General features: G+C 36.8%; 2 protein-coding genes across 2 annotated transcripts in view; both read right to left on the bottom strand.

The window, feature by feature from the left end:
• LOC137396955 (atrial natriuretic peptide receptor 1-like) overlaps positions 1–379 on the bottom strand; it is a 54,254-nt gene extending 53,875 nt beyond the window's left edge. Inside the window, exon 1 of the mRNA XM_068083240.1 lies at positions 346–379. The gene's annotated coding sequence lies outside the window, so the exon portion shown is untranslated. The remainder of the gene's footprint in view (positions 1–345) is intronic.
• LOC137397543 (uncharacterized) lies at positions 329–24,048 on the bottom strand. Its single transcript, XM_068083836.1, has 5 exons — positions 23,768–24,048; positions 22,590–22,753; positions 18,366–18,489; positions 10,553–10,737; positions 329–996 (listed from the first exon to the last, which is right to left on the bottom strand). The coding sequence occupies exons 1-5, from the start codon at positions 24,046–24,048 to the stop codon at positions 329–331; spliced, it is 1,422 nt and encodes a 473-aa protein (XP_067939937.1).
• Between the last annotated feature and the right edge of the window lie 3,894 nt (positions 24,049–27,942).

Genomic DNA, 27,942 nt, shown 5'->3' with positions numbered 1-27,942 from the left:
GTAAATTGAATATAAAACTTGAAAAATATATCATGTCTTTTAAAGGTGTAATAGAATAAGATCTTTTACTTAAAATAAGCAGATTTGATACTAAAGCACCTCTCTTACAGCAGGGTACCAATTAACTGGTCAGGTTTATAAGTGCTCATTGGATTTGTGTTCACTTTGTCAATCAACAAACATGTGTGAATTGCTAATCTGTTGCTAGTTTTGATAAAGGTTGGTATTTAGGCAGTCACAAAAAATTTTGAGTGATTCATTTTAAAATTACCACGGAATAAAACCTTCCGCATTTAAGCTCGACCGCATTTCTGCTAACAATAAGGTATCAGTCTCTAATCTTACCTCCATATTCGCTTCCGATTTTATTAACCAGCAAATCTGTTGCGTTGAACTTTCCATCGACGTTCCCAACAAGCTTTTCATTAATGTTGTAGTACACATTTTCTATTTTATGCAGCATCCGAAGAGAAGCCATAGCTAGGTGGCAGAAGCCTTCCATCACATAATTTTGGCCTTGTGCATCGTATATTAAATGAGTTTTTTTCCACTCATAAGTTTCCATAAGTTTTGAGTACGCGTCGCGTAATGAATAGAAATTGTCTCCTACACGTGTCAGAGTACCAAATTCTTTTTCACCGGAGGTCTTTGCACCAAAATCGCTCGCCATTCCTCCCGGACTGATAACTGGAATGTTCCAAACAGGTGAGAATCGTGCGACCGGCGCAAGACTGTAGTCACAAACCGGACCAAAGAAGACGTCTGCTAGTCCATTTGTTATGTAATGAAAAGCGGCCAATGGAGCTCCAACACCGTCGCATTTGGAGTCTTGATATTCTATGCTAAACTGAATCGAATCACGGTCTAAGTATTGGCGTTTGTATGCTTCCTCTATACCGGCTCGTATCGCTGGTACACATCGATGTATAGAGAAATGATAATCGTCACTTTCTGGTAGGATCACACCAATTCTGTTGGTGTAGTTAACTCCACCAACTGTACCATAAATTTTTAAAGAGCACAACAAGCAAACTAAAATACACAAAACGCTGTCAGCCATGATTAAGTGAAAGTAGAGTGTCTTAAAATCGTCCACTGCTGAACTCTAGTCTTACTAATCGTTGATGAAAATTGCACTTTATGATGTAATTACAAGAGTTGAGTCGCTGCCTGTTCAGACGTAGGTTGATGCTGCCAGGGTTGATACCGTAACCTCACTAACTTGGCAATTCGTCTGCAGTCATTAGAAGCCGTAGAATGTCACTGTTCACCTCACCAAATTGGCAATTACACAAACAGCAGTTCGTCGATATCTTAGCAAATGAGCAAACGAAACAACTTGCTCTCCAAGTGCTAATGAGTTATTCGTAGTGTAGGAATACAGACACACGAGCCCCGCTTATCTTGTCTCCAATGCCATATATATATACAAAAGAGAGAAGTTTTTATGGCACTGTTTATACGAGATAAGAGTGTGGAATAATGTGTGCCAGGTGTTACATAGCTCTTTTATACCCTTGAAAGCTTCAAGTTGTCCTTTACGGCATGATGAAATGTCTTTACTGACTCTCTTAGTGCTGGCAGCTTATCGACGGCACTCTGTGGATGGTGATACAACTCAGTACAAATGGCGAAAGACTAAACTCGATTCGTGTTTCTTCTATGGACATGCAGCTCAGTTAGAAATGGCTATCTCTCCGCTGATCATCGATTGGATTCCAAATGACTGAAGCCTTAATAGCATTATGATAGGTGTATTATTATTTGCCTAGGCCAGCCAGTATCCATTATCTGCACACGTTACCTTTACTAGACTCGACACTTAGATTCCATACAAAAGATTTTAATTTCCTTTCCGACGGTTGCGCCAACTTTGAGCTCTGCTGACTGCCAATTGAAAAGCAAAGCTCTCCGAAGAATTCAAACTAATCTCATTGCTTTCGATGTTGTTAAAACAGAAAGTTTTGCCTCTATTGAAAGAGCTGCATTTCACAAGCAGCTCAGCTAGGCTAGCAAACATTATCTATAAATTATGTACATATACTATTTACCTTTCCCAATGTGACTCTACCTTTGTTTATGCTTGTTCAAATACTGCTAGGATATAACAAAGCACACAAATCATGAAAGAAAAATTCAACAAATACTTTCAGAGAAGATAACTCCAGCCTAACTTCGCATAAAAATGGCCTATCAGCCATTTATGAAATATTGAGTAGTGGTTTTGATTTGGAGGTTACGATACATGTTAACAATTGCCAGGGTTTCATTGTCTACTACAGCTAATAATAGTACTAGCATTGGATATTCGCTTATTCCCTTAACAATTTTTCAAGAAAAAGAACAGCTATGTTTGCAGGTTTCAGACAGAGCTAATTGCATTAGAAGGCTTTACTTGTTCTGTTAGATGTAATCAGTGAGATTGACTAATAATTTATCAATAATCCAGTTTGCGCTGAAAGCTGTCGCTGAGAGCTGTCAGCCAGAACTGATTATGCGCTGTCACTACAGCGCTATCTATATGCAAACAAGTCTCTCAACCAGTGAATGTGCCAGCTAAAGTAGCAAGCATCGACGCATTGAATAGCGAGAAATTATTTTTCCGGCTTTTGTTTTGACCGGCCAAAAAGCTGTAGTTATTCGCACCTGGTCTGCAAAATTAGCCAGCCTTTGCAGCTCAAATTTGTTAATATTTGTTTGGCACCGACAGGTACAGAAATTCTTGTGTGAGAATTACGCATACCCTTGTCGTAGCCAGCGAAAACAATCTGTTTACATTCACTACTGATGCCATACAAAGCAAGGCAACGGAGAGCTGAGAGTCAGCATGTAAATTTGACAGCTTTCAAACAGAAATGCTCTAAAGAACAAACTTGATTTTCAATGTTTCTAGAATAAGCTTGTGCAACTCTGGTCAGAATTCAAAAAGGTTTTATTTGGCAGTAGAAAGGAAATTTTTCATTTCTTCCCTCAAAGCCGTTGGCTGTTGTTACAACCAATAGATGCAATTGCATGATTATGTAAACAATAGTTTATCTATCTGGAGTGCTCTCTCTCATTACAGCGAGCGGTTTGTTTCGCTCCGCTATATACGTGACCTTTTATTATCGCAAGCGTTCGGATATTCCTTCTCTAGTTAATACACAAATAGCATTGCATGCCTTTTATAGCAACTGTTTTTGCCAAGAAATTCCGATATTCAAAAGTTATAAACAGAGTTTGTTGTTCCATCATCGAATTTTTCTTTCAGGAAATAATAACAGGTGTTGGCATTCCTAATTACACAGGAGTAGATTGTTAAAACGACAACAGATTGTTGCATTTGAAAAATCTCTTTTGCTTTTTGTTTTTTTTGAGATTTTCTTCTCATTTTCTGTCTGTCATTCTATTTTAGTGGTATTTGGCATATTTTAACCTTTTAATTATATTATAAAGTCAGTGCGGTATTATAGTAGCTCATTATAAACTAATTTACAAATGCATTACTATATGTAACAAACTTGGCCACAGATAAGGTTATAACAAATATATATATGTAAGTTTTTCATTCTTAGAAAAACATTGATATTTTCACTCTTTGTGAGAGCGAAAACATCACTTGTTAGCTCAAAAGGGATTCTCATAATTTTCATAACGATAGCTCAAGCATCTTTGTGAATTCCTCCAACGCTGCACAAACAATATCTAAATATCATACTGCAAGAAAATACAGCTTCTATCTTGAACCCTAACGACCTTAATTAGCCACTTCTCCTCCTGACAAACTTTCGGTCAAAAGAACAAGAGCCTCTTCAGGCGCTGCACACCTTTGTGTTACACAATAAAGTAACAACAACGGTGGCACTAGCCGACACGAGCTCTGAAAACTTTGGAAGGTTATAAACTCCTGAGAGCCTGCTGTTAGTCTTGAATATTTGATGGCTAAGGCACTGCATTGCTTGTTTTATGAGGCAGTTATACAATTACTCAACCATATATAAAAGAAATACATGAAGCAATTATATCACATAATTCGGTTTGATGGCAGATTTTTGGTGCGAAAAGAACGAAAAGATCCAAGACGAACTAAACTCACTTATCAGCTCTTCTCGTCTATTTGGTTTAGAAGTTACTAAAGAAACATAAGGATTGCAGTGAACCGAGTCTGATGGATGTGTATATTTGTAATGAATAAAAAAATCAGTAGTTTTAGTGTGAAGCTCTTGTTGCTAAAGAAAATCTTTCTAACTTTGTGTCTTTTTAAAACTTTGTTACCAAGAACTTCAATCAGTGTGTCTTAAAAAACTATTGTTCTGGCAGCAGCCTCTTCATTTCTCAATCAGCTTGAAGTGCACTTGGTATTCTGATGATATCTCAAAAACTAACAGCCCAATCAAAGTTGGTCAATTTCAAACCTCGAAATTATACTGAAAACCTATGTCACACGAGATGGCCCAAATTTCATAATTTTACCTAAACCAAAGGTGGGAAAGAACAAAGCGAAACTTTGCAGCCGAGTTTTCTCGGTGTACAATCTGATGAGAGAACAACTCCCTGAATTATTTTAAGAACGGACTCAGCAAAGAATCTTTTTCTCGTATATGTTCTAGGAGATGTTAAAGCCAATGAGATTTTTTATGGTCAAGAGTTTCTTTAGCATAAAGACTACAATATAATAAGCTACATATCGATTAAGTTTTTGTGCACAATTCTTGTTTCTTAATTCCTGCGTTTAATTCAATGTGGCCTCTTATTTAGTTTACGATAAGAAAGTTATCTTTATTGACACTTATTTCGAGCTCTCTTCAAGGGTGCTAGACTAATTGGAGAGGCTGCTTCAATAGATCGACCCAAACGAACAATATTGCCGGTCCATCATTATTTTATCTACACCTGTTATGACTGAACAGGTAAAGGAAGATCTGAAGAAGTCCTTGACTATCCTATGAAATTAATGTATAACGTAGCGTTCGACTAGGCCAATTATAAAAAGTGGGTAGGCTCTAACATCCATAGGGCTGTTAGCTGCAGCGCTTGAGCGTAAAGAGATCATACAAACACCTTTGGTAAATACTAGAGTTATGGGAGCCAGGCTATAACTAATGCGGCACTTGTATACCTACTTGAACTGGCATCTTTAGAAGCCTTTATTAAATAGAGTGCTCGCGTTTGAATCACTTGAGATAATTAGATTTTTCAAATCAATTAATTAATACCTTGGTTTACTCACTGGTGTAGACAAAAATTCTAAAACTGACAACAATATTATAAGTGTTAATGTTTTGAAAATTTGCTGTCTGTTCTACAATTATGATGTAACATTGAGTCAGGCAAAGAACAAAGGTCAGTATATATCAAAGGTCATTACGGGTCAAAAGTTGGCACAGGCCAAAGACTGAGATCTTCAAAAAACTAACTTCAGCAATGAACTAGTTGAAGTTGAACTCACACAAAATTGTTGTAGATTTTACAGAAACTTTTGGTTTTTTTCTATCATTTGCGGTTGTTATTGATGTTTGAGGTGATCTGAATGCCAGGATGTTTCAAGTTTAAAATTAATATAACTTGGTAGCGATTAAAACGCTCAGAAGAAAAATATCAGTTAAATTGCATCACTAGCTTAGTTGTAATCGTTGCTATAGTTGATATCGTCTACTGCGTTCAAGTTTGAGCGTTTCACGTCTCTATTCTGTAAGTCCTTTTGCAACTAGAGACATCATAGTCGCACTTTTGTTTGATCTAAGAGTTTAACCGCGTTCTAATCTCGAAACTTCCTGGCAGTCAGATCACCTCAAACATAAAAAACACTCACTAGTGGTAGAAAATGCCGAAACTTTCTGATAAAATCTACTAAAATATTGTGTATAAGTTCATTTTTAAAGAATACTTGTATATTAGATTAAACCAGAAGCATGATAAGAGTTGTCTTCCACCGCCAAAGGTGAACATGAAATGAACATTGGCAACCATGATAATTGGTTGTTAATTGCTGAAGCCGGGCAACCCTTCATGTGACTCTTAGTGATTAGCTGCTATTCACCGATGCCAGCTGTGCTAATTGGCCATTCTGTTTTCTACGCAGAAGAACAGTGTGGAGGAAACCAACAAAGATTAGATGTACTTCTGTATGCTCACCAACAACACAGAAGTGCTACTAGGGCTATAGAATATAAATATAAGCCTAGTGACCTCAGCCAGTGCAACTTTTTTGCCTAATAGCTTAAAAAAGCTGGTTCCCCCTATATCTTGGCATTGATGCCTCAACACTTTGATCATCTCTGATCGTCGATGATAACAATGTTCACACTATCATAAACCCATCCGCATTTGCATCGGCAGCTACGATGTGGCGCAGTGTTATTATCTTTCTTTTTCAATGTTTCGCGAAAAAACATTTTTGTTTTTGCATGCTCAAATCAAATTCTGGTCCCACAGCATCTATCAGAAACAGAAATAAATCACTCTATCCGCCGCGACCTTGAATTATTATCGCTGAAATGGTGCGAATTGTACAGGATGTCACGAATGCTCAGCAAAATATCGGGAAAGTTTGACAGCTGCTAATTTTCTCAAAGTATCTGAGTTGCTTGGTCGATGCTATCGGTCCCAGGTGCCCATAGTCAACAATAAACCCTGAGAATACAACTCCGACATACGGCGATATAGTGTGAATTGGGGTTAATGAGTTATAGATTTATTGCCTAGAATTTATCCTTTATCGTGTCAACATGTCTGCTGCCATTTATGATTGTTATTTTTTATTATATCAGTTTCAAATTCAACAGAAATGTTCAGAGAAAATTGACACTCAAACACCCCAGATTTTAGAACCAACCAACATTGTTCAGACATCTGTCCAATGAGTGCTATGGGTGTTTAAACCCTGTTAAAAGAAAAATTGGAGCAGTTTGAAACGTGCTACTCTGCTGTATATTTCGAGAAATACTAGCGACAACATTTCTCAGTGTCTGCACTCGTATCTCATATGCCTTTCTCTACACCTATATCTACTCATTTCTAGGAACGCTGGGTTGGTAGCGAGCAGCCTGGTTGCTTATTGTTCACGAATTACATGGATGAACATTTCTAATTCATTTTGCCATATTTGACCCTTGTGAGGCTAAACCTATTTAAAAATGAACTAACACAAACTTTTGGTTGATTTTATCAGAAAGTATCGGTATTTTTAACATTTGCAGTTATTTTTGAGGTTCGATGTGATCTGACTGTCAGGATGTTTCAATATTAAATTTGACAAAACTTGATTGAGATTAAAACGCTCAGAAAACAAATGCGTGCAAAATGATGTCAGTAGTTGTTATAGTGGCAATAGTTAATATCAGCTATTGTCTTTAAGTTGCAGCATGATGCGTCTCTACTCTGTCAGTCTTTTTGCAACTACAGACATCATAATCACACTTTCGCTTGATCTGAGTATTTTAACCGTGACCCAGTTTCGTCGATTTTAATCTTGGAACATCCTGGCAATCAAATCATCTCAGACATTAAAAACAATTACAAATGTTATAAAAATAAGGATACTTTTTGATGAACCTCCCAAAGTTGGATTTAAATTCATCTTTAAAATGCAGTTTCAGCTAAAAGGGATTGCCTTAGAGAGCTCAAAAGAAGAAAGACAGCCGGATGATTGAAAGAGCGCCGGTAACTTTAGTGCTAGGCCAATAAAATCAGATCAGCAGACACAATTGACTAAGGTGTACTTTTATAAATTCATGACTGACTACTGACTGCAAGCAAAACACAAAGACATTCATAAAGATAAAATTGAATGACGTAAAGTAATAGATGCCAGAAATGTAAAATTATACATTTATAACTTTCAAGGAAAGTTTATAAAAATATACATTCTCCTTTTTTAGATAATTTTAAAAAGTTATGCATTTCAGATTTTTTATCATATTCATCACCTATTTAATTGATGATAGCTAGGGTCATTGCTAGGAGCCTGACGCAGTAACAGCCACTCACCGCACTATAACCTAACATTATAAAGTACATTGTATGTACCACATAAGTGAGTCCACTGCGCGGAAGAGCATAACTCTCAACTTGATCAGCTCTACTAGTGTAAGATTTTCCGTCACCAAGAGGTAAGAAGAGAAACAAAAATGAACAAAGAAAAAAAATTAGGCTATGATGTTAGCAATATAACATGAACCTCCGATTTTTTTGCATATTTTGAATGTTTTAAAAGTAGCTAGAGAAAGCAATAAGTCTAAGAAATGTAGGAAAAAACTACAGGAGTGAATGCATGAAATATGTAATATGAAATATATAATACAAAATGAAATTTTTAATGTTCAAAGCATGAAAAGAAAGTGTTCATAAATTCCTTAGAGCTAATCATGGTTCACTCTCATCCACTGTTACAAGCATTCATACAAACAAATGTAAATACATATACATGTGTACTCGTATTATGCACATATACTGTGTATATTACACATATATTATAGTATATATATGATATATTATATAGTATATAATACTATGTGATATATCATATAGTTTTATATATAATACTTTATACACGTGTATATATTTTATATATGTATACATATAACTATATGGGTGCATGGATATACTGTAAAACCTCTAATGGAACGCCATGGGGCTCTATTCTTCAACTCTTTCTTTATAGTGGCGGTCAATTAAAGGTGGTGTTCAAATAGAGGCTGCTGTTGTATTTTTTAAATGATTCGTCCAAACTTTGGGAAGATAAATTTAGCCATTTTACACGCAAAGGGAATGGCGCCTACATTTTGCCCTCTCTTTCTGATGGAGTGATATTAAACCTTTTAGATGCAATAAATCTGCTAACTTGCCTTCAACTTGTCAAAGATCTCTTAATAAATATGCATTGAGAAACCAAGAGATATCTCGACCAGTTGATACTTATTACTTGCAATTAACCTACGATGATATTATAGACTGTACCCTTCTGTGCAATTTGTTGGAGCTTTCAATTTTTATTTCTTTCTAAATTTGAAAACATATTTTCATTTTATAATTATATTTACCTGTTGCATAAAATATCATTTTTCTCATTGATATGTTTACAGCCAAAACTAGCTTTTTATGTGCTATAGAAGAGGAGTTACAAGCGTCGATCAATTGTAATATCAGATTATCACAACGATGCTATCAAATAATATGCTATAAATCTGCAAATTTATAAGTTGTATAATGGTAATCTATCAAATGATACAAATATATGTTCATAAACAAATAACATAAACAAACCATACTTATATTACATGCAAAAACAAAAATTTACGTTTTTAAAACAAAAATATTTGCATTGTTTGCTCGGCCATTTGCTTTCTGATTGTTGCTTTTGATGAAATGAGCATCTTCTGCCTGTTCAATACCTTCCACAATGTTTTCTGACCTCAACTTTTTTATGCTCTGCTGTACTAGTTGATATTAACGTCCAAATAATTTTTTAGTTGGGCAAAACTTTTACTGTTACATTTTGCACAAATAATTATAAACTTTTAGCGGAATCAGTGCTAAGCACAGCTGTTGCCTAAAACTAATCATCCATACACCATTGTGAATGTAAAACATTTTTCATATACGTTGAAGTACCAAAACTGCATTGAAAAAGGAACTACCATTAGCCTGATACATATTTTCATTATTTCAATGATGTTGCTTTCAATGTTTTAACAAAAAAACCAAAAAGCTTTAAAGTTGGAAAATGAACTTCGATACGAACAGAAGCAATAAAAGAATTAATTGTTATTGATGTAACCGAGTCAGTATTAGTACAATGTTGCAGACACTTTTCTACTGACCTCTTGCTATTATGGGTTTGTAAAGGTCAAGGAATGCCAAAGTGGAAGTGGCATTCAATTAAACGCTGGCTCCCTTTTTGAACCCTTTCATAATGGCGGTCAAATAGAGGTGAAGTTCAAATAAAGGTGGCATTCGATGCGAGGTTTTATGGTATGTATTAAATTTATTCTCAGCTCTCTGCAATAACTGCTAATAAATACAGTTTAAAGCTCTTTTTGTTGACTTTTGAATCCGAGGCAGGAAGTTTAGCAAGCACTAAGCAGATCCAACAAATGTGGAAAATTTTAAAAAAAATTCACAAAATGGTTAATAAAACGGTATGCTCATCATTATGTTAAATCTTTTACTCGCTTGTTTGGTTGTTAATAAAAAAGCTCTGAAAAATTGCCAAAGCAAACGCGACATAAAAAGCTTTAAAAATGACTGTTTAAATTTTGAGGGATTTCCAAGGAGATAGTGCTATTATTTGCTGCTGCGATGAGGAACAATGTAATGCTAGAATAAATCAATCTACAAATGCATGTCTTCAGCATAGTGAGTTGGAAAACTAAATAAAGACTAAATTAAACAAAAATTAATTACACTGTAACTAAAAAACAGACAAAAAAGTTTGCTGAAAATTTTGGAGTTTTGTTTGCATTTCTGCCCATTATACAGTAACAAACATGCATAGGTTTAGGCTTGCACTCTCATTACCACAAAATTATGTGTTTTGACAAGAAGAGAACTTTCAAGCAACTTTTAAAGGTACCTGAAAATTTAAAGCCCACTTCTTGCTTTAGTATGTTGGTGAAATTTGGAGTTTTCTCTCCTTGAAACTTGTAGTAATCTTGCTGGAGCTGTCCCTCCATCTCTTTATGAAAAGCTGAGATAAGGAAGTGGCATAAAAGGTCAATAATATTTCCCTGGCCTTCTGGGTCATACAGCAGCAGAACCCTGAAAACATAAGAACAGCACTGCAAGTGGAACTTATTACTGGCCTCGCGTGAACCAACAATGAAAATCAAACCACGAGAGAGATACTTTAGCAGTTGGTTTTATCTCAAAAACATAAGAACGCTGAGCCAATGAATTTCATTTATTTATTAATACTAATATATTAATAAATCTTAATGTATAAATATTAATAAATGAATTATTATTTCACTAACATATTTATTAATAAATAAATATATTGACAAATAATTATACCTGTATATTATGCAATACTTTTTGTATTTAGTTTTTCTAAGGAAATAAGAAAAAGCTCAGCCAATGAATTTAATTTATAGATTTAGTAATACTAACATATTAATAAATATTAATGTTAATAAACGAATTATTAGTTTATTGATATATTATTGATAAATAAATATACAATGTTTTAATAATATTAATTTATTTGCTATTAATAGAGCAAAAAAGTAAACAGTAACAAATTGACTATAAAAAATACATGTTAATAAAAATATTTAATAATTTTGCTGAGCTGGTAAGCATAATAAAGTGATACTAAACATTGTTATCATTAAAATTAAATAATAAACATTAAAAACATAACTGTTCCCATTGTTTGTTTTAGGATTTTTTGATGATGTTTGAAAAACATTTTTGTTTTTCAAATTATACCATACAATTTATTTGGCAATAATTTTATTTCTTGCCAATTAAATTATTGGCAAGGAATTAATACATGTATGGTTGGTATATATTTATATAATAAAAATGCATCAGCAGTGCTATACAACAGCAGCAACTGTATCAATAACTTAAATATTTTGTATAGTGTAGAAAAGAAAATTTGTACGTACTCAGATTTGCACAATGATAGACAATGATTTGATGTAATGCCATAGTGTTTGTCAAATAGAGAGACGTGAATATGATCGTAGATTCATGAGGTAGATCTACATCTTAGATACTAAGGTGAAGAGAGAAGATCATGGAACACACATGGGATGTTAAGATTGTAGACACTAAGGTGAAGAGAGAAGATCATGGAACACACATGGGATGTTAAGATTGTAGATACTAAGGTGAAGAAAGAAGATTATGGGAGACACATTGGTTGTTAAGATTGTAAATACTAAGGTGAAGAGAGAAGGTTATGGGACACACATAGGATGTTAAGATTGTAGATTCTAAAGCGAAGAGAGAAGATTATGGGACACACATCGGTTGTTAAGATTGTAGATACTAAGGTGAAAAGAGAAGATTATGGGACACACATGGGATATTAAGATTGTAGATCCTAGAGCAAAGAAAGAAGGCTATAGGACACACATGGGGTATGAAGGTCAAATCTGATGATCAAACTGTCATGCAAGTGCCAAGTATTACTGGTACTTTGCCAACAAACATTATGCTTTTTAGCTAAAGCTTTATACAAGCTAATATTATATAGTACTGTCTTATTATAGCTATTAATAATGCTTGTAGCTTTTTACAAAGCTTTTCTATGACCAAACATATAAATACTTGGGTTTTCTGTTATCAAATCAGTTGTCTCTGGAGTGTGCAATAAACCATTCCTCTAATTTAATACTCTATTTAATTGCTTCTGTGCAGAAACATAACAGAAGCTAATTGGCGACAAGGATTTCTCTTTTGAACAGTTACAAAGAGTTTTGTTCAGATTTTATCATTGATAAAATCGATACAAAGAGTTCTGGTTTATTACAAGAGTAACTGTTCAAAATTGCACCACTACAATGGCAGAAGTAGCAGACCTGATCAAGCTAATGCAGAAGCAGCAGGAGGACCAGAGACAGCAGCAAGAGGAGCAGAGAAAGCAGCAAGAAGAGCATAGACAACAGCAGCATGAGGAGTTCAAGCAGCAAAAAGAGGAATACAGACGTCAGCAAGATGAAAGAATGGAGGAGAATAAGAAACTGATGGAGCTACTACTACAAAACCTACAACGGAAACAAGAAACAGCTGCAACCGCTGTTCCAGCCTTCCCAGGTTTTGACCCAACAGCAGAGCTACTAACAGATTACATAGACAGATTCAACACATTCATTGCAGCAAATTCTATTCATCAAGACAAGATTGCTGGCACTTTTCTCACCAACCAACAGCCTACACTCTACAAGCAGCTTAGTAATATGGCAGCTCAGCTTTCAACACCCAAGCAGATCAACGACCTCAACATGGATGAAATACTGGAATTTCTCAAAGACCAGTATGACCCTAAGCGCTTCATCGTTAGAGAGCGGTACAAGTATTGGAGTGACATGCAGAGGAAACCTGGAGAAACTACTCAAGAGTTAGCTGCCAGAATTCGTCAAGATGCAACTACATGTGCCTTCATAGACATTACAGATCCATTAGATGAGGCTCTCAGAACAAGATTTATCTGCTCTGTAAACAATGAAGCAGTTCTCAAATCTCTCTTCAAGGTCAAGGACAATGAACTCAACTTCAACAAAGCTATACAGGTAGCACAGGAAACAGAAGAAGCAGCTAAAGTTGCCAAAGAGACAGTTTATGGAAACTCGTCTAAAGTCAACAAGGTTGCTCAACAGAAATCAAGATACAAACCAATCCAGAAAAACAACTCTACACCTGACAAGCAGAAGGAAGGAAAGCTATGCTACAGATGTGACCGAACTAACCATACAGCGGATGACTGCAGATTCAAAGCAGCCACCTGCAACTTTTGTTCTAAACAAGGTCACATAGAGAGAGCATGCAAGAAAAAGAAATCATCTGCAGCAGAAAAACCAGTAAAGATGATAGAATGCACATCAACCAAGATGGTGAAACTTGCTGAAAACATCAAACTGGAGGGAGACAATTTCACACTTGAACTGGACACTGGAGCATGTGACAACTTCATCTGTAAATCAATATGGGAGAAGCTAGGAAAGCCAAACCTAAAACCTACTACAGTTAACTACAAATCAGCCTCAGGACATCTCATAGAGATGCTTGGCAGATGTGAGCTAACTGCCCAATTGGATGCACAGAAAGAAGTCAGACTACCATTTGTGATTAGTGCTGTACAAGATCTCAACCTACTAGGAAGAACTGCTATACAGCAACTAGGCATCTCTATTGATGACAAGCTACAACAGAACCTTGTATCAACAATCACAGAGAACCAGCCAGATGGGAGGTTACAAATCAAGTGTAAGGAGATGTGCAAAGAATTTCCAGAAATATTCAAAGACGAGCTAGGATGTCTCAAGAACTTTGAACTAGAGATAAACTTCAAACCTTCAACAAAGCCAGTCTTCTGCCGACCCAGACCAGTTCCTATTGCCTTGACAGAAGAGCTCAACCAAGCATACGAAGCAGGTGTAGCTAAAGGCATATGGGAACCAACTCAATTCAACCAGTATGGAACACCAGTTGTACCTGTACGCAAATCTACAACAGGTCAAGCTGCAGGGAAGATCAGAGTATGTGGAGACTACTCCAAGACTATCAATAATCAGCTAGAAACACATAGGAAACCTATCCCACTACCAGAAGATCTAATCAGAAAACTAGGTGGAGGCTATTGCTACACAAAGATTGATTTAGCAGATGCCTACAATCAAATATTGTTGGCACCAGAAAGTCAACGACGACTAGCACTATCAACACACCGAGGAGTACTACTACAGAAGAGGTTGCCCTTTGGCATAAGCTCAGCACCAGGGTATTTTCAAGAAATCATGGAGCAACTGACACAAGACCTCCCAGGAGTAGCAGTATACCTAGATGATATACTAGTGAGTGGAGCCAATGCAGAGAGCCATCTACAAAACTTACGTCGACTTCTTCAAAGATTAGAAGAAAGAGGGCTCAGATGTAGAAAAGACAAGTGCTGTTTTGCTCAACCTACAGTAGAGTATCTGGGACACAAACTCACTTCAAAGGGAATCACTAAAGGAAAGAAGGCAGATGCAGTACAACAGATGCCAGTCCCAACAGACTTAACTCAGCTAAGATCTTTCTTAGGAGCTACACAATTCTACAGCAAGTTCATACCCAATCTGTCACAACTCACAGGACCATTGCACAAACTGACACGCAAAGGAGAGACCTGGAAGTGGGGCACTGAACAAGAAAAGAGCTTCAACAAACTGAAAGATATGCTATCAACTGATAGTGTCTTAGCACACTTCAACCCAGATCTTGACATTGGAATCTCATGTGATGCTTCAGAAACTGGACTGGGAGCTGTACTATTTCATCGTTATCCTGATGGAAGTGAGAGACCAATAGCCAATGTTTCAAAAACACTGACCAGCACACAGAGGAAATATGGACAAATACAAAAAGAAGCTCTCTCAATCATATTTGCTCTAAAGAAGTATCACCAGTACCTGTATGGTCGACGGTTTATCTTGGTAACTGACCACAGACCTCTTCTCACACTTCTAGGACCTACCAAAGGAGTTCCAGTTCTAGCAGCCAACAGACTAGCAAGATGGGCACTGGTACTAAATCAGTATGACTACACCATAGAATACAGATCTACCCAGCATCATCAAAATGCAGATGTCCTCTCTAGACTGCCAGTTGGACATGATAAAGAGTTTGATGCAAGAGAAGATGAGGATGATGTTGATACAGTATGCACTATTCACACTATTGGACAACAGCTCAACTCTACAGACTACAATGTTCTAGCAAAGGAGACAAAGAAAGACCTAACACTAGCCACAGTAATGCGCTACACAGCAGAAGGATGGCCTGGTAACAAAGAGATGAAGGAGACTCAGCTGTCACTCTTCCACAAGATCTCAGATTCACTTTCTATCACTGAAGGTTGTCTTCTATATGGCAACAGAGTAGTCATTCCTGTCAAGTTACAACAGGAAGTATTAAAGATCCTTCACCTTGGACACTTTGGAATGGAAAGAATGAAGAAGCTAGCTCGAACTGCTGTCTATTGGCCTCGCATTGACTCTGATATAGAGGAGACAAGCCGACAGTGCACTGCCTGTGCTGAACACCAGAAGCTTCCACAGAAGTATCCTATACATCCCTGGATGCTACCTGAGAAGCCATGGAGTCGTCTTCACCTAGATCATGCAGTGAACTTCATGGGCAGCCAATGGCTAGTGATGATAGATGCCTACTCAAAGTATCCATGCATACACAGGACGTCATTTACTTCTACCAGAGCTACCACAGACATCTTAGAGGAGATATTCGCACACTTTGGATACCCTCACACCATAGTCACTGACAATGCTACCAGCTTCACCTCAGGAGAGTTTCAGCAGTGGTGTCAAGAGAGAAGCATTGTTCACCTCACTGGAGCACCCTACCATCCAGCTACAAATGGCGCAGCTGAAAGACTAGTACAATCCTTCAAACAAGCCATGAAGAAATCGTCACTCTCACCTAAATCTGCACTACAACAGTTCCTGATGCACTATAGAAGGACACCACTTCCTACAGGATACTCTCCCAGTCAGCTGCTGAATGGAAGACAGATGAGATGCAAGATTGACACCCTATTGCCATCACCCGCACACATAGCACAGTTTCATCAATCCAGAGAAGTCAACCGATCGGCAGAAAAGACAGTTAGCAAGATACACAGCTACAATCTTGGAGCACCATGCTATGCCTTGTATCATGGACCTAGACGCAACAGACAACCTAGATGGGTTCCAGCCATTGTTACTAAGATATATGGAACTCGTAGTCTCAATGTCAAAGTGGTACCAAAGGGACCTACTTGGAGAAGACATGTTGAACAACTCAGACCAAGATACTCAGAAGAAGATCAAGACCCTGGAGATAAACCTGATATAACAGAGGAGACAAAACTGCAACTACCAGCCCCTACAACTGTAACAGAGCAACCTCCGTCTAGAAGAAGACCACGCAACCCTCGTCTACCTGATGGAGATGAGTATAGCAAAGACAAACCCCGAAGGTCTAAGAGAACCAGAAAGAACCTTTAGCTTAGTGAGGAGGTGTCATGCAAGTGCCAAGTATTACTGGTACTTTGCCAACAAACATTATGCTTTTTAGCTAAAGCTTTATACAAGCTAATATTATATAGTACTGTCTCATTATAGCTATTAATAATGCTTGTAGCTTTTTACAAAGCTTTTCTATGACCAAACATATAAATACTTGGGTTTTCTGTTATCAAATCAGTTGTCTCTGGAGTGTGCAATAAACCATTCCTCTAATTTAATACTCTATTTAATTGCTTCTGTGCAGAAACATAACACAAACAAAAATCAATTTTTTACCCTTTACTAGACAGGCCATCACAAAAGCTGATCATTGGAACGCTGAGAAACAAGACATGACCTGATCGAAAAAGGAGACCTGTTGATACAGAGCAAAGTGTTTCGAGAAGAAGTGGAAATCTTTGAAAAGAACTATGTTTGATTGCTCGCAAAGTGCTGAGAAACCACGATATGTAAAACCACAGCCTATTTAATTCGCATGATGGTTACCTGCCACAACTTACTGAGAGAAGAAGCAAGGCAAGACAACTTCTTCTTGTGAACTCACACTAGATCAAAGGAGGAGTACTTACAGTAAATGCTCAGAGCACACTTTAACGGCATTTTAGAGAGGTGAACATCTAATGATAAAAAAGCTGGAGAGCTTCAGTTCTACACAAAACTGAAAGAGATGATTGGTCTGAAACCAGGGAGATACAACTTTGTGATCATAAAGGAACTACTGGTCTGCAGCAAAAAAAATTTTTGTGTAACTCCCTTGATAAATTCAGTAATCCATACTAGGAGATCTAGCCAAAATTGCTCAAACTCGGATATTAAAGAGGGTCAGTGATTCTGCGTTTGAATGAGCATGTGAGGTCACACTAACCATTAGTTCAGTGCAAAATAGGATGGTCACTGACAAAAAGAGTTAACCTTCAGAGTATCGGAGTCTGCAAACCAACAATGATAGACTGTCAGTACAACATTGCGCAGCATGTTTGATGTGCTCAAAGATTTTTTAAAGACAGGAAAGTCGTAAGCATTTTCCTCCTATTAATTATTCTGCAACTTGCAGGATAATTAATATAAGGAAAATGCTTACAGACTTGCAGGCTGCAAGTCCGGTGTACTGTGAGAGATCATCAGATGTTATAGATATTCATCTACTTAGTCTAACTGTAGCAGGGTGGTTAAGTGGCAGGGTGGTGCAGGTGTTACAGTATCAGGCTACGCAGTGAGATTATTGTTGAGAGTTCAAATCCCGCAAGATGCAAAATTTTGTTTCCAATTGTGGCTACTATAGTTCTGGATCATTGCTAATTTTTGCTATGATAAGATCTCTGCCGACCCATTTGTTAATCTGTCTAAATCCATAGTTGTAGGTGGAAACAAAATAATGCATCGTGCAGGGTTCGAACTCCCTACATTCAACTTAAAAGACCAACACCTCATCACTTGTGGTAATCAATCACCTGGTCTTATTTAGGAAACATTGTCAAGTTAATTATTACGCATGATGATCTCTCACGGCACCAGACTGTCAGTGTATTCGTCAACTATAATAATTTAGAAATATAATAAATTATGTTTTTACGTAATGGTGAACAAGAGAAACACCAGCAGACTTTAACAAACTAGATTATAGATAGAAAAGTAGGCGAGGTGACGCACCGTGTAAGATTGTGTGTTTGAAGTATTTCACGAGCAGCAGCCGCCAGCTTTTCCATTCCTGAGAGTCCTACTCTAGTCAGGACGGTATGGCCATCTGGTTGGGAGAACTCTTTGGCTATACCACCTAGGGTATAACAGTCCTGTACAGTTTAATGGGAAGATTACTGTAATAATAACTGTAATAATAAAATAAATGATATAAAAATTTGGCAGTGCCTATAACTAATTTATGCAAGCTGCTTAGGCAGGTACCTGTAGGTTATATTTCTGGGCCCATATTCAATAGTAGCTCTATGAAGGTAGGTATGATAATCCCTAAAATAGCTTTCAGATTTTTTTATTTTTATGGACATGGTCTAATCATGCTGTTCTTAAAATTGAGGCTCAGCCAAAGTCTTATAGCTCGGTGCTTTTAGAGAGCTTTACCGACAGTAATGAACTGTTTACGATGCTCTCAGACATCTTGTGGTTTTTGTCTTCATCTGTGGTTTGCAAAATTTGATGCGTGACTAAAAAAGCTGAACATTTTATAAGCTCAAATCATTTTGACTTACAAACCTTACAAACTATCAAACAGTTTTTTTACCTACAAAAGGTTGAGAAGTTATTTGGCAGTTTGTCCAAAGTCTGGGCATTTGTAATAACTAGCATTTCTTTAGATAGACTTGCGAGATGTGATAACTCTTCAAGGTGCAACTTAACTAAGCCACGATAGATAGATAAACAAAACAAGATTAATAGTAATTGTATCATCGCCAGTCAATGCCAGTTAAAGCAAAGTAGACCATGAGATAAAAACTTAAATAAAAAAACAAAATCATCACATTTAATAAGCTCAGCTTATGAGACAACCTCTACAGATACTGGTACCTCTATAGATTATGTTACCTCTATAGATAATGTTACCTTTATAGGTAACATTAACCGTACAAATAATGATGCCTCAATAGATACTGATCCTTTATAGATAATGATATCTCTACAAATAATGTTACCTCTATAAAAGATGCAACCTCTATAAATAATTTTACCTCTATAGATAATGTTACTTCCATAGATAATGTAGCCTCTATTATAGATAATGCAACGTCTACAAATAACGCAACCTCTATAGATAATGCAACCTCTATAGATAATGCAACCTCTATAGATAACGCAACCTCTATAGATAATGCAACCTCTATAGATAACGCAACCTCTATAAATAATGCAACCTCTATAAATAATGCAACCTCCATAGATAATGCAACCTCTATAAATAATGCAGCCTCCATAGATAATGCAACCTCCATAGATAATGCAACCTCTATAAATAATGCAGCCTCCATAGATAATGCAACATCTATATATAATGCCATCTCTCCAGATAGTGCTACTTAATAAATAATATGATTAATAATAAGATTATGTTACTTTGAGACAAGGAGGTGAGACAATGAGCAACTCATTGAACACGCAGCAACATTACTGCAGGACATAAGGCATTGCTTTTATGCAGAGTAGCACAACCATCTGGAGTAGTCTACTCATGTGCACTAGTTTATTCATGTGAAGTAGTCTACCCATGAGAGTAGTCTTACCATATGGAGTGGTCTACCCATGAGAGTAGTCTTACCATATGGAGTGGTCTACCCATGGGGGTAGCGTACCCATGTGTAGTAGTCTACCTATGTGGAGTGGTTCACTCATGTGGAGTAGTCCAACTATAGTAGTAGTCTAACTATGTGGAGTAGTCTACTCATGGAAAGTAATCTACCCATTTGGATTACTACTGGATCTGGATTATCTGGATTGTCTACTCATGTGGAGTAAGTCTACCAATGTAAAGTAACCTCTTTATGCATTTAAACTGTATTTAATATAAAATAAAAAACTCATACAATATAACTTTTTAATCACCTGTAGGTGCACTAAAAAAAGGTTTTTCACATTTGATCTTTGAGAAAGCATTGTTAATGGTTTCTAATTAGCATGAAATGTTTTAATTGATCACAATTTAGTGAGAGAACATGATGTCTGTTTCATTTCTTTTTATGTGTACATTCAAAGTTGTATGTACGATATGTGATTGTATTAAGATTAGTCTTTGCTAAAAGAGTGATTTGCCAAATTATGTATATATACACTATAACTACACAAAATTAGTTGCATGTTGTTTGATAGAGTGATCAACAAATAACACAGACCAAAGTATGGTTACATAAAGATTTTTTCACGCTGCAAAAATCTCTCTATTACCTTAGAATTGGCTCTGCTTTCTTTAACTAAAATTTAACGTCTAAAGAATGCAGGGTAACTTTAAACCTTTTGGCAGTAACTGACAAAGACATCCGATGATATCAAAACAACTTCTGCTATTAAGCGTAAGTGGTGCTATTATAATCATTGAACAATCTTTGTAGAGACACAGAGCTAACTTCGAGCAAATAACCCAGCTATTTTATTAATGCAACTTCTATAGATATGCAAATTCTATAGATAATGCAAATTCTATTGATAATGCAACTTCTATAGATAATGCAACCTTTATAGATAATGCAACCTCTATAGATAATGCAACCTCTATAGATAATGCAACTTCTATAGATAATGCCATCTCTACAGATAATGCAACCTCTATAGATAATGCCATCTCTACAGATAATGCAACTTCTATAGACAATGCAACCTCTATAGATAATGCAACCTCTATAGATAATGCAACTTCTATAAATAATGCAACTTCTAACTAAAGCAATACAAACTGACCCCTTAACACAGTTAGTATAGCTTCTAATCTAATAAGTTAATACAAAAATGGCCGAAAACCTAAGGCTTGTCAAGCATAGCAACAGGAAATGACCAGCCACTCACAAACAATATCTGAGATATTTAAGGTATAAAACCAGATTAAGATGAGATACACAAACATGATAGAAATGATTAAATGTCCAAGATAATTTAGTGTATAAAGGAGAGTGAACTAGTTATAGAATAGAACCCATGGCAATCATATAGTAATCATTAGTCTATCCGTGAGTTGTCCTCTCTTGGTGTTTACTAATCTAGTAGCGCTAGCCTTCAATCATCCCTCAGCCTTAAGGAAGTGCATCTCCTGTGTGTTAATCACTTCTCAAACCCACTTTTCTCTGAAAGTGCCAACTCATCAATTCTAGACTTGCAGTTGCTAGTCACACTCTGGCATTTATAGTTCCCGTGTTAGAGGAGATGCCAGGGAAACATGAAGAACACCTATTGATGTTTAAGATGACTGCCTAAACCAGATACAGGATGGTGAAAACTCTCTTTAATACCAAACTGTTTGTCACAAGCATAGAGTTCGACTACTCATGCTCGTGCACACCAACCAGCCACTTTGGTTATCTAAACTAGCATCTTCAGCGGGCCTCCTCCCAACTCACTTCTGCTGAGTCCATTTCAACCATTTAGTTTTTTCAGTTGTTTTGCCAGTTTTTTTTTCAGTTCTTCTGTGGGTTTTTTCAGTCGTACAATATTTTTAGAATCTGTTCATTCGGCGATTGTAAGAACTTTACATCCTTCTCACTATGTAATTACTTATTTTATTAAAAGACCCAAGAGCACACAACTCTCAGTTTATGGAACACCGTAACTGAGCTAACGTGACTAATATGTCTGATAGCAATTACATTTGCATTTGCAGAGAAGTTCATCTTCCTCAGCTACACCAGTGAATATGATTACTAGTAGCCTTTACCTTACTTACTAACGATATTCCTAGTTGTTATCTTATGTTTATTGATCTTCAGCACATTCGCTACTCATCACTCACTCCAGCCGCAACAGCCCTATTCAAGGTCGTTAACCCATGCAAGATTTCCATCTACTTTACATCGTTACATAATTTCTGTTTATGGAGTGTCGTTGTGGTTAACTGCAAACTTTGTTACGTGTTATTGAAACATATTCCTAAGCCAGCAAAACTTATAATTAATTAATTACTTGTTAAATAAAAATTCTACAACAATTTAATCAAGTATTACACAAAAGAGATAGATTTCATAACCTTTAGCTTAGCTAAAATAAACTGCTTAATTTGTAAATATGTTGTTTAGATTGTCGTTATAAACAGTACAAATTTTATAAGTTGAGTCACGATTATGGTAGCTTTTTATAAACGAGCTTGTAGATTAGAACAAACTAATTAGTTTCGATTAAAACAAAGGCTGGTATAACTATTGTCAAGTCAGCTGATACATAAATTACCAGGTGAGATGGTTGGAACATTCCAGAAGAGCAGTTGATTGGCAACAGGAGAGAGACAGTAGTCGCAAACAGGTCCAAGCAGAAGGTGAATTGTTTTCTCTGTTACCTTTAGATTGTAGAGCTCATTGAGACAGTAGTCCTGTCTGCATCGACTATCTAAATATCTACAATAGCAATTAAATAAGTCGTCTTCTCTTGACAATGCTACCCTAACAATACTATTTCCAGAAGTCTACATATACAATACACACACATGTCCACATCTAAGGAAGCATATTCACGAGCATGTATGTACTCACATGCAAACATATCGCCCCCTTGCGCATGCATATATGAATAGATATGTAACCATATGTATGCATACACACAGACAAACATGCATAGATGTGGGACACTTTTACAGATGCAATACATTGGCAATAATTTCATTTCAAATACAAATGTTTTTTCAAATTATGGCGTACAACAATAATAAAACATAAAAAAAGAAGAAAAAGAAGGCAACAGTTATCCACTCAAATCAAGTAAATAGTTTAACAATTAAAGTTTAAAATATATTTTTCTGCTAAAAGAATGGATATTAGATGGAACATTGTAATCAAACATGCGCCACACTTTGCTTGATTACGAAAATTTAAAAACAGTTTTTGGGAATGACAACAGCAAGAAAAAAGCGAGTAAACAGTTGGTCTGTATAAATCTACGCTTGTCTAAACTTTCATCTACTGCTAGCTGTGAGCTTGAACAGATTATAAACTATTAACTTTGTATTACATTTCTTTTATACTTTTACCAGCTTTCTAAAGCATTATTCTATCAAGTTCGAGCTTTTTCAGGCATTGATATATGCAATACGTAGACAGGATATAGCTCTAGGCCTATGGCAGCTCAGGCTTTGAAAAATGTAGGCCGAGAGAAGATAACCCTGCTGATACAATTGTGCTGAACAGCATTCTTTTAAAAACATTCAGAACTGCTCTCTTATTAATTAATTAGAAACATAAAAAGAATGCATAAAGTTATAAATAAACAGTTTTAGTGCTTATTCCAGCAGCATGCTACTATTAACTATATTTGTCATTCAGTGATATGAAATATAATATGAAAAATAATATTCGTATTTAGAAATGACAAATGTGGGCAGAAGGAACCGCTATCAATATCTAACGTGTACTCACATAGTATGATAGCTTAATGGTAGGTATTCTGAAAGTGCCATTTCAACAGCAGGCTTTACTCTCCTCTTTGAATACATAAATGCGTCACTGAATGGCAACATCACCCCGACTTTCAGTTCTTCGTGTAAAGCTTTTTGACTCTTTGCGGGTGTTGACTCCACATGCACATGGTTTATAATATTAGATCCAAGCTGACGTTTGTTAGGTACATCTCTGAATGAGTCATCTTTGACTATAGAAAAGTTTTTATTATCTGCTGCCTGTTGATGTGTTGCTGTCATCATTGCCATCAATATGATTCCTTGCAGAGGAATCATGGGACAGCATTTAGAATGATCGGGACTCAAGACTGCCAGTATCAACTGTAAACATAATTCAACAGAAAACTAACACGGGAAGACTACTAAAAACGCATATAGTATGTAAATAATTCTCACAGCTACTCTAGACTTCCTAGTCATTGTGTTCAAGCTGTCATCAGAGTTGAGTAGCATTTCCTTTGTTCAGCCTGAGTTTAGCGGATATAGAAAGAGGCTTCTAGAAGGCACAAGGAAGCACTTCTGTTGATGAACTAGTAGAAGTGGCATGTCACTCAATCATGTTTCTAGTGTACATGTACAGAATGCAAATGTTTACTAGGCTAGAACTGCAAATCGAAATATTTGAAATTGATTTCCTCATTGTTGCGAGAATAAGAGTCATGCTCTTCCATACTTATTGTTAAAAAAATATTGCATTGCAAATTGCAATTGCAAATGCATTGCGCAAGAATCAAACTCTGATATTTGGTGTAGCAGCTATATACACTACTAACTGCACAACTCTATTACCCTGTTGGACCATAGAATATTTGTACAGATACTTATTACACCTGACATTCTCTCGCAGCCCAGCGGACTGCCAGGGTAGTAAAGTTTATAGAAAAAAATGGTCTATATATTGAATGTCTAAAACAAGCATTTTAAGACTATAACCGATTATGAATAAAATATTCAAAATAGAAAGTTATAAAAATATCTCTTTTAACGCCTTGGTCATGGAAGTCGCTCTTTCATTTGAGAAATTACCAGAAGAACAAGTGGCGCATAGCGACGCAGCTCTATAAATAAGCAGAAGCAATACAACAATACATATCAAAGGTTGGTTCAATTTGAATCATGTTATAGACAAAACAGCGGAGTTATACATTGCTAGCTGTTAAGGATCACTACAAAATGCTTAAAACTGTAATTATTTGTGATATGTGTTGCTAAACAATTCCAGGCTTAGGGTGGTACATTTTGTATAATTATTTCTATGGAAGATACATGATATATTTTACATATTTATTGCTGTTGAAACTAAGCAATAAAAACAATAGACTTGATTTGCAAGATTTTCAAAATTATGAAATAAATGTAAAAAAAGGTTTATCTCAAAGAGAAAAAAGACAGTATTCATATTTAACGCTTTGAATCCTAACCTTGTACGTACATACAGGTCTCCTTATCATAGACAGTATTAACAACTTTCAACATAAATACTTGAAATAACACAATTCAGGTGCAGCTGGGTATTATTCTAAAGCTCCAAGCTTGTAGAATTCATTGAGATAAACAGAAATCAAGTACCTGTATAGTAAATAGTTTTTTCTACACTCTTTTAAATACGTGTTGTTTTAGAAGTTACTGAAGTAACATAATCAATGCGGTACACCGAGTCTGATAGAGTGTGTATATATTTGTTATGAATAGGAAAATCCGTAGTTTTAGTGTAAAGCTCTTGTTGCTGAGAAGAAGCTTTCTAGTTTTGTCTAATTCTGATCCTTCATTACCAAGAATTTCGATCAGTGTTCAATCATCTAATGTTCTGTCAGCAGCCATTTTTTAATTTGATTTTCGATTAATAGTGCTCTCAGTTTTTGATCATATGTTAAGAATGAATTGTCCAATCAACTTGAAACTTTGGAATTAAACTCAAAACTTACTACTTACAAAGCCACTAGAGTCTTTGTATTCTACGCAAAATCTAAGTGTAAAAAAAACAGAGCACCACTATTCAGTCGATTAACTCGAGCGTAAGATCAACAGAAAAAATACTTCCCGAATAATCAAGCTCAAGCTTGATTATCAAGCTCAAGCTGCTTCACAAGCTCAAGCTCATGGCTGGAGAAAACATATATTGATTATCATTTTGACATTAACTCTAAAGAAATGGTAACATTTATATGTTTAATATAAAAACTTGGAAACATCTGTTCAAAAGTTCTTTTTTCTACCACTAATCTTGTAAGCATTATCTTCTTTTATAACTTGTATGGAAGGTTAGCACTGTACCCCATGAATGGCATCACTCTCTGAAATCAAAGAAAAACGTCTTGTTGGAGTGAAACAGCGAGAAGTGTGATAAGAGAAACAGAAGAGGGAATGAAACATGATGCTGAAAAAGGATATAGTGACCTAGCTACTCCACTTCTTAACTTTCCTCTTCGGTGGAGAAGAGAGCTGTCAATCGTGATAGGTCACATATAACATTTGACTTGCTGGCAACTTATCACAGTTATGAGCTATGACACGAGGTAAAGGACCATTAACTTTCTATGCTTTCTAATGCTCGGAGAAGTGTCTGGGTTAATATAGAGAGTGCTAGAATATGGAAACTATACAGAGTGAAGAACTGGTTGGGCGTCTTGGCCAAGTAACTGGTTTATTAACAGACTTGAGAGAAGGAGAAGGAGAGGAAGAGAGATAGGGGGAGAGGGAAAGAGGGAGAGAGAGTGAGAGAAGAAAAGGGAGAGAGAGAGAGAAGAAAAGGGAGAGAGAGAGAGAGAGAGAGAGAGAGAGAGAGAGGGAGAGAGAGAGAGGTAGGGAGAGGGGGGAGAGGGGGGAGAGGGGGAGAGGGGGAGAGGGGAGGAGAGGGGGGAGAGGGGGGGAGAGGGGGGAGAGGGGGAAGAGGGGGGAAGAAGGGGGAAAGAGGGGGGAGAGAGGGGGGAGAGAGGGGAGAGAGGGGAGAGAGAGGGGGAGAGAGGGGGAGAGAGGGGGAGAGAGGGGGGAGAGAGGGGGAGGGAGGGGGGAGAGAGGGGGAGGGAGGGGGGGAGAGGGAGAAAGAGGGAGAGAGAGAGAGGGAGAGAGAGGGAGAGAGAGAGAGAGGGAGAGAGAGGGAGAGAGGGAGAGAGAGGGAGAGAGAGAGAAAGGAAGAGAGAGGGAGAGAGAGGGAGAGAGAGGGAGAGAGAGGGAGGGAAATGGAGGGAGAGGGAGGGGGAGAGAAAGGGAGAGAGAGGGAGAGAGAGAGAGGGAGAGAGAGGGAGGGAGAGGGAAAGGGAGGGAGAGAAAGGGAGAGAGAGGGAGAGAGGGAGAGAGAAAGAGTGGAATAGAAGGAGAGAAGGTGGATCCAAACAACTGCGAATCCAGTTACTGTGGACTAGTGTTTGGCAGAGTACTTATTGGCCAATGAGCTTAGACCACCCCCTTTCATTCGAATTTTTAAAGTATCGAGTAGCTGTAGTGCTTGGCACGAGTACTTCTTAGTCAACGGGGATTTCAGGTATCGAGTTTGTTGATACGGGTTTTATCTCTAAAATTTCTAAACATAAGACATCTTAAAATTTGCAATGCACATATAATTCTATTCGCTTCAATTATTACTTTTCACTATTTTCCTTTGGCCGATATTCGTGCTCGCAGTGTTAACAGGCAGGTTGTAAAACACTGCTTAGAGTGCAGAGCGCAATAGACCAAGTTTTTTCCACACTCTTTGATAGATTCGTGTACCAAAACTTGAACTCGCAAGTCAAAACCCCAACCCACAAAATCGAAATGCTCCAAATTTCTATTACCCGGAACTTGAGACAAGATAAACCGTCGAGTTCAACAAGTTTTATCACCTGTGCTCAGCACTACTCTGGACCAATACTTACAAGGTTGGCTGTTTAGTAAAATCTGGTTCACACTATATTGCCGTATGTTGATGCTTTCCTTTGGCTTTTAACGTCGATCATGTGAACCATAAACCAATAGTATCAACGAAGCAGCGAGGATATGTCAAGAAAGTTTGCAGCTGTCCAACTTATCCGATATTTCGCTGAGCATTGACGACCGCCTGTACAATGTGAACCATTTTGATGATAGTAATTTGCGGTCGTTGATAGCGCGATTTATTTATTTTCAGTTATGATAGGTAGTTGCGGCAGGACTAGT

Source organism: Watersipora subatra, chromosome 5 (genome assembly GCF_963576615.1).
Source record: "Watersipora subatra chromosome 5, tzWatSuba1.1, whole genome shotgun sequence".
Taxonomy (NCBI): Eukaryota; Metazoa; Bryozoa; class Gymnolaemata; order Cheilostomatida; family Watersiporidae; genus Watersipora; species Watersipora subatra.
Note: the sequence above shows the minus strand (reverse complement) of the source record. Positions and strands in the feature narration are given on the sequence as shown.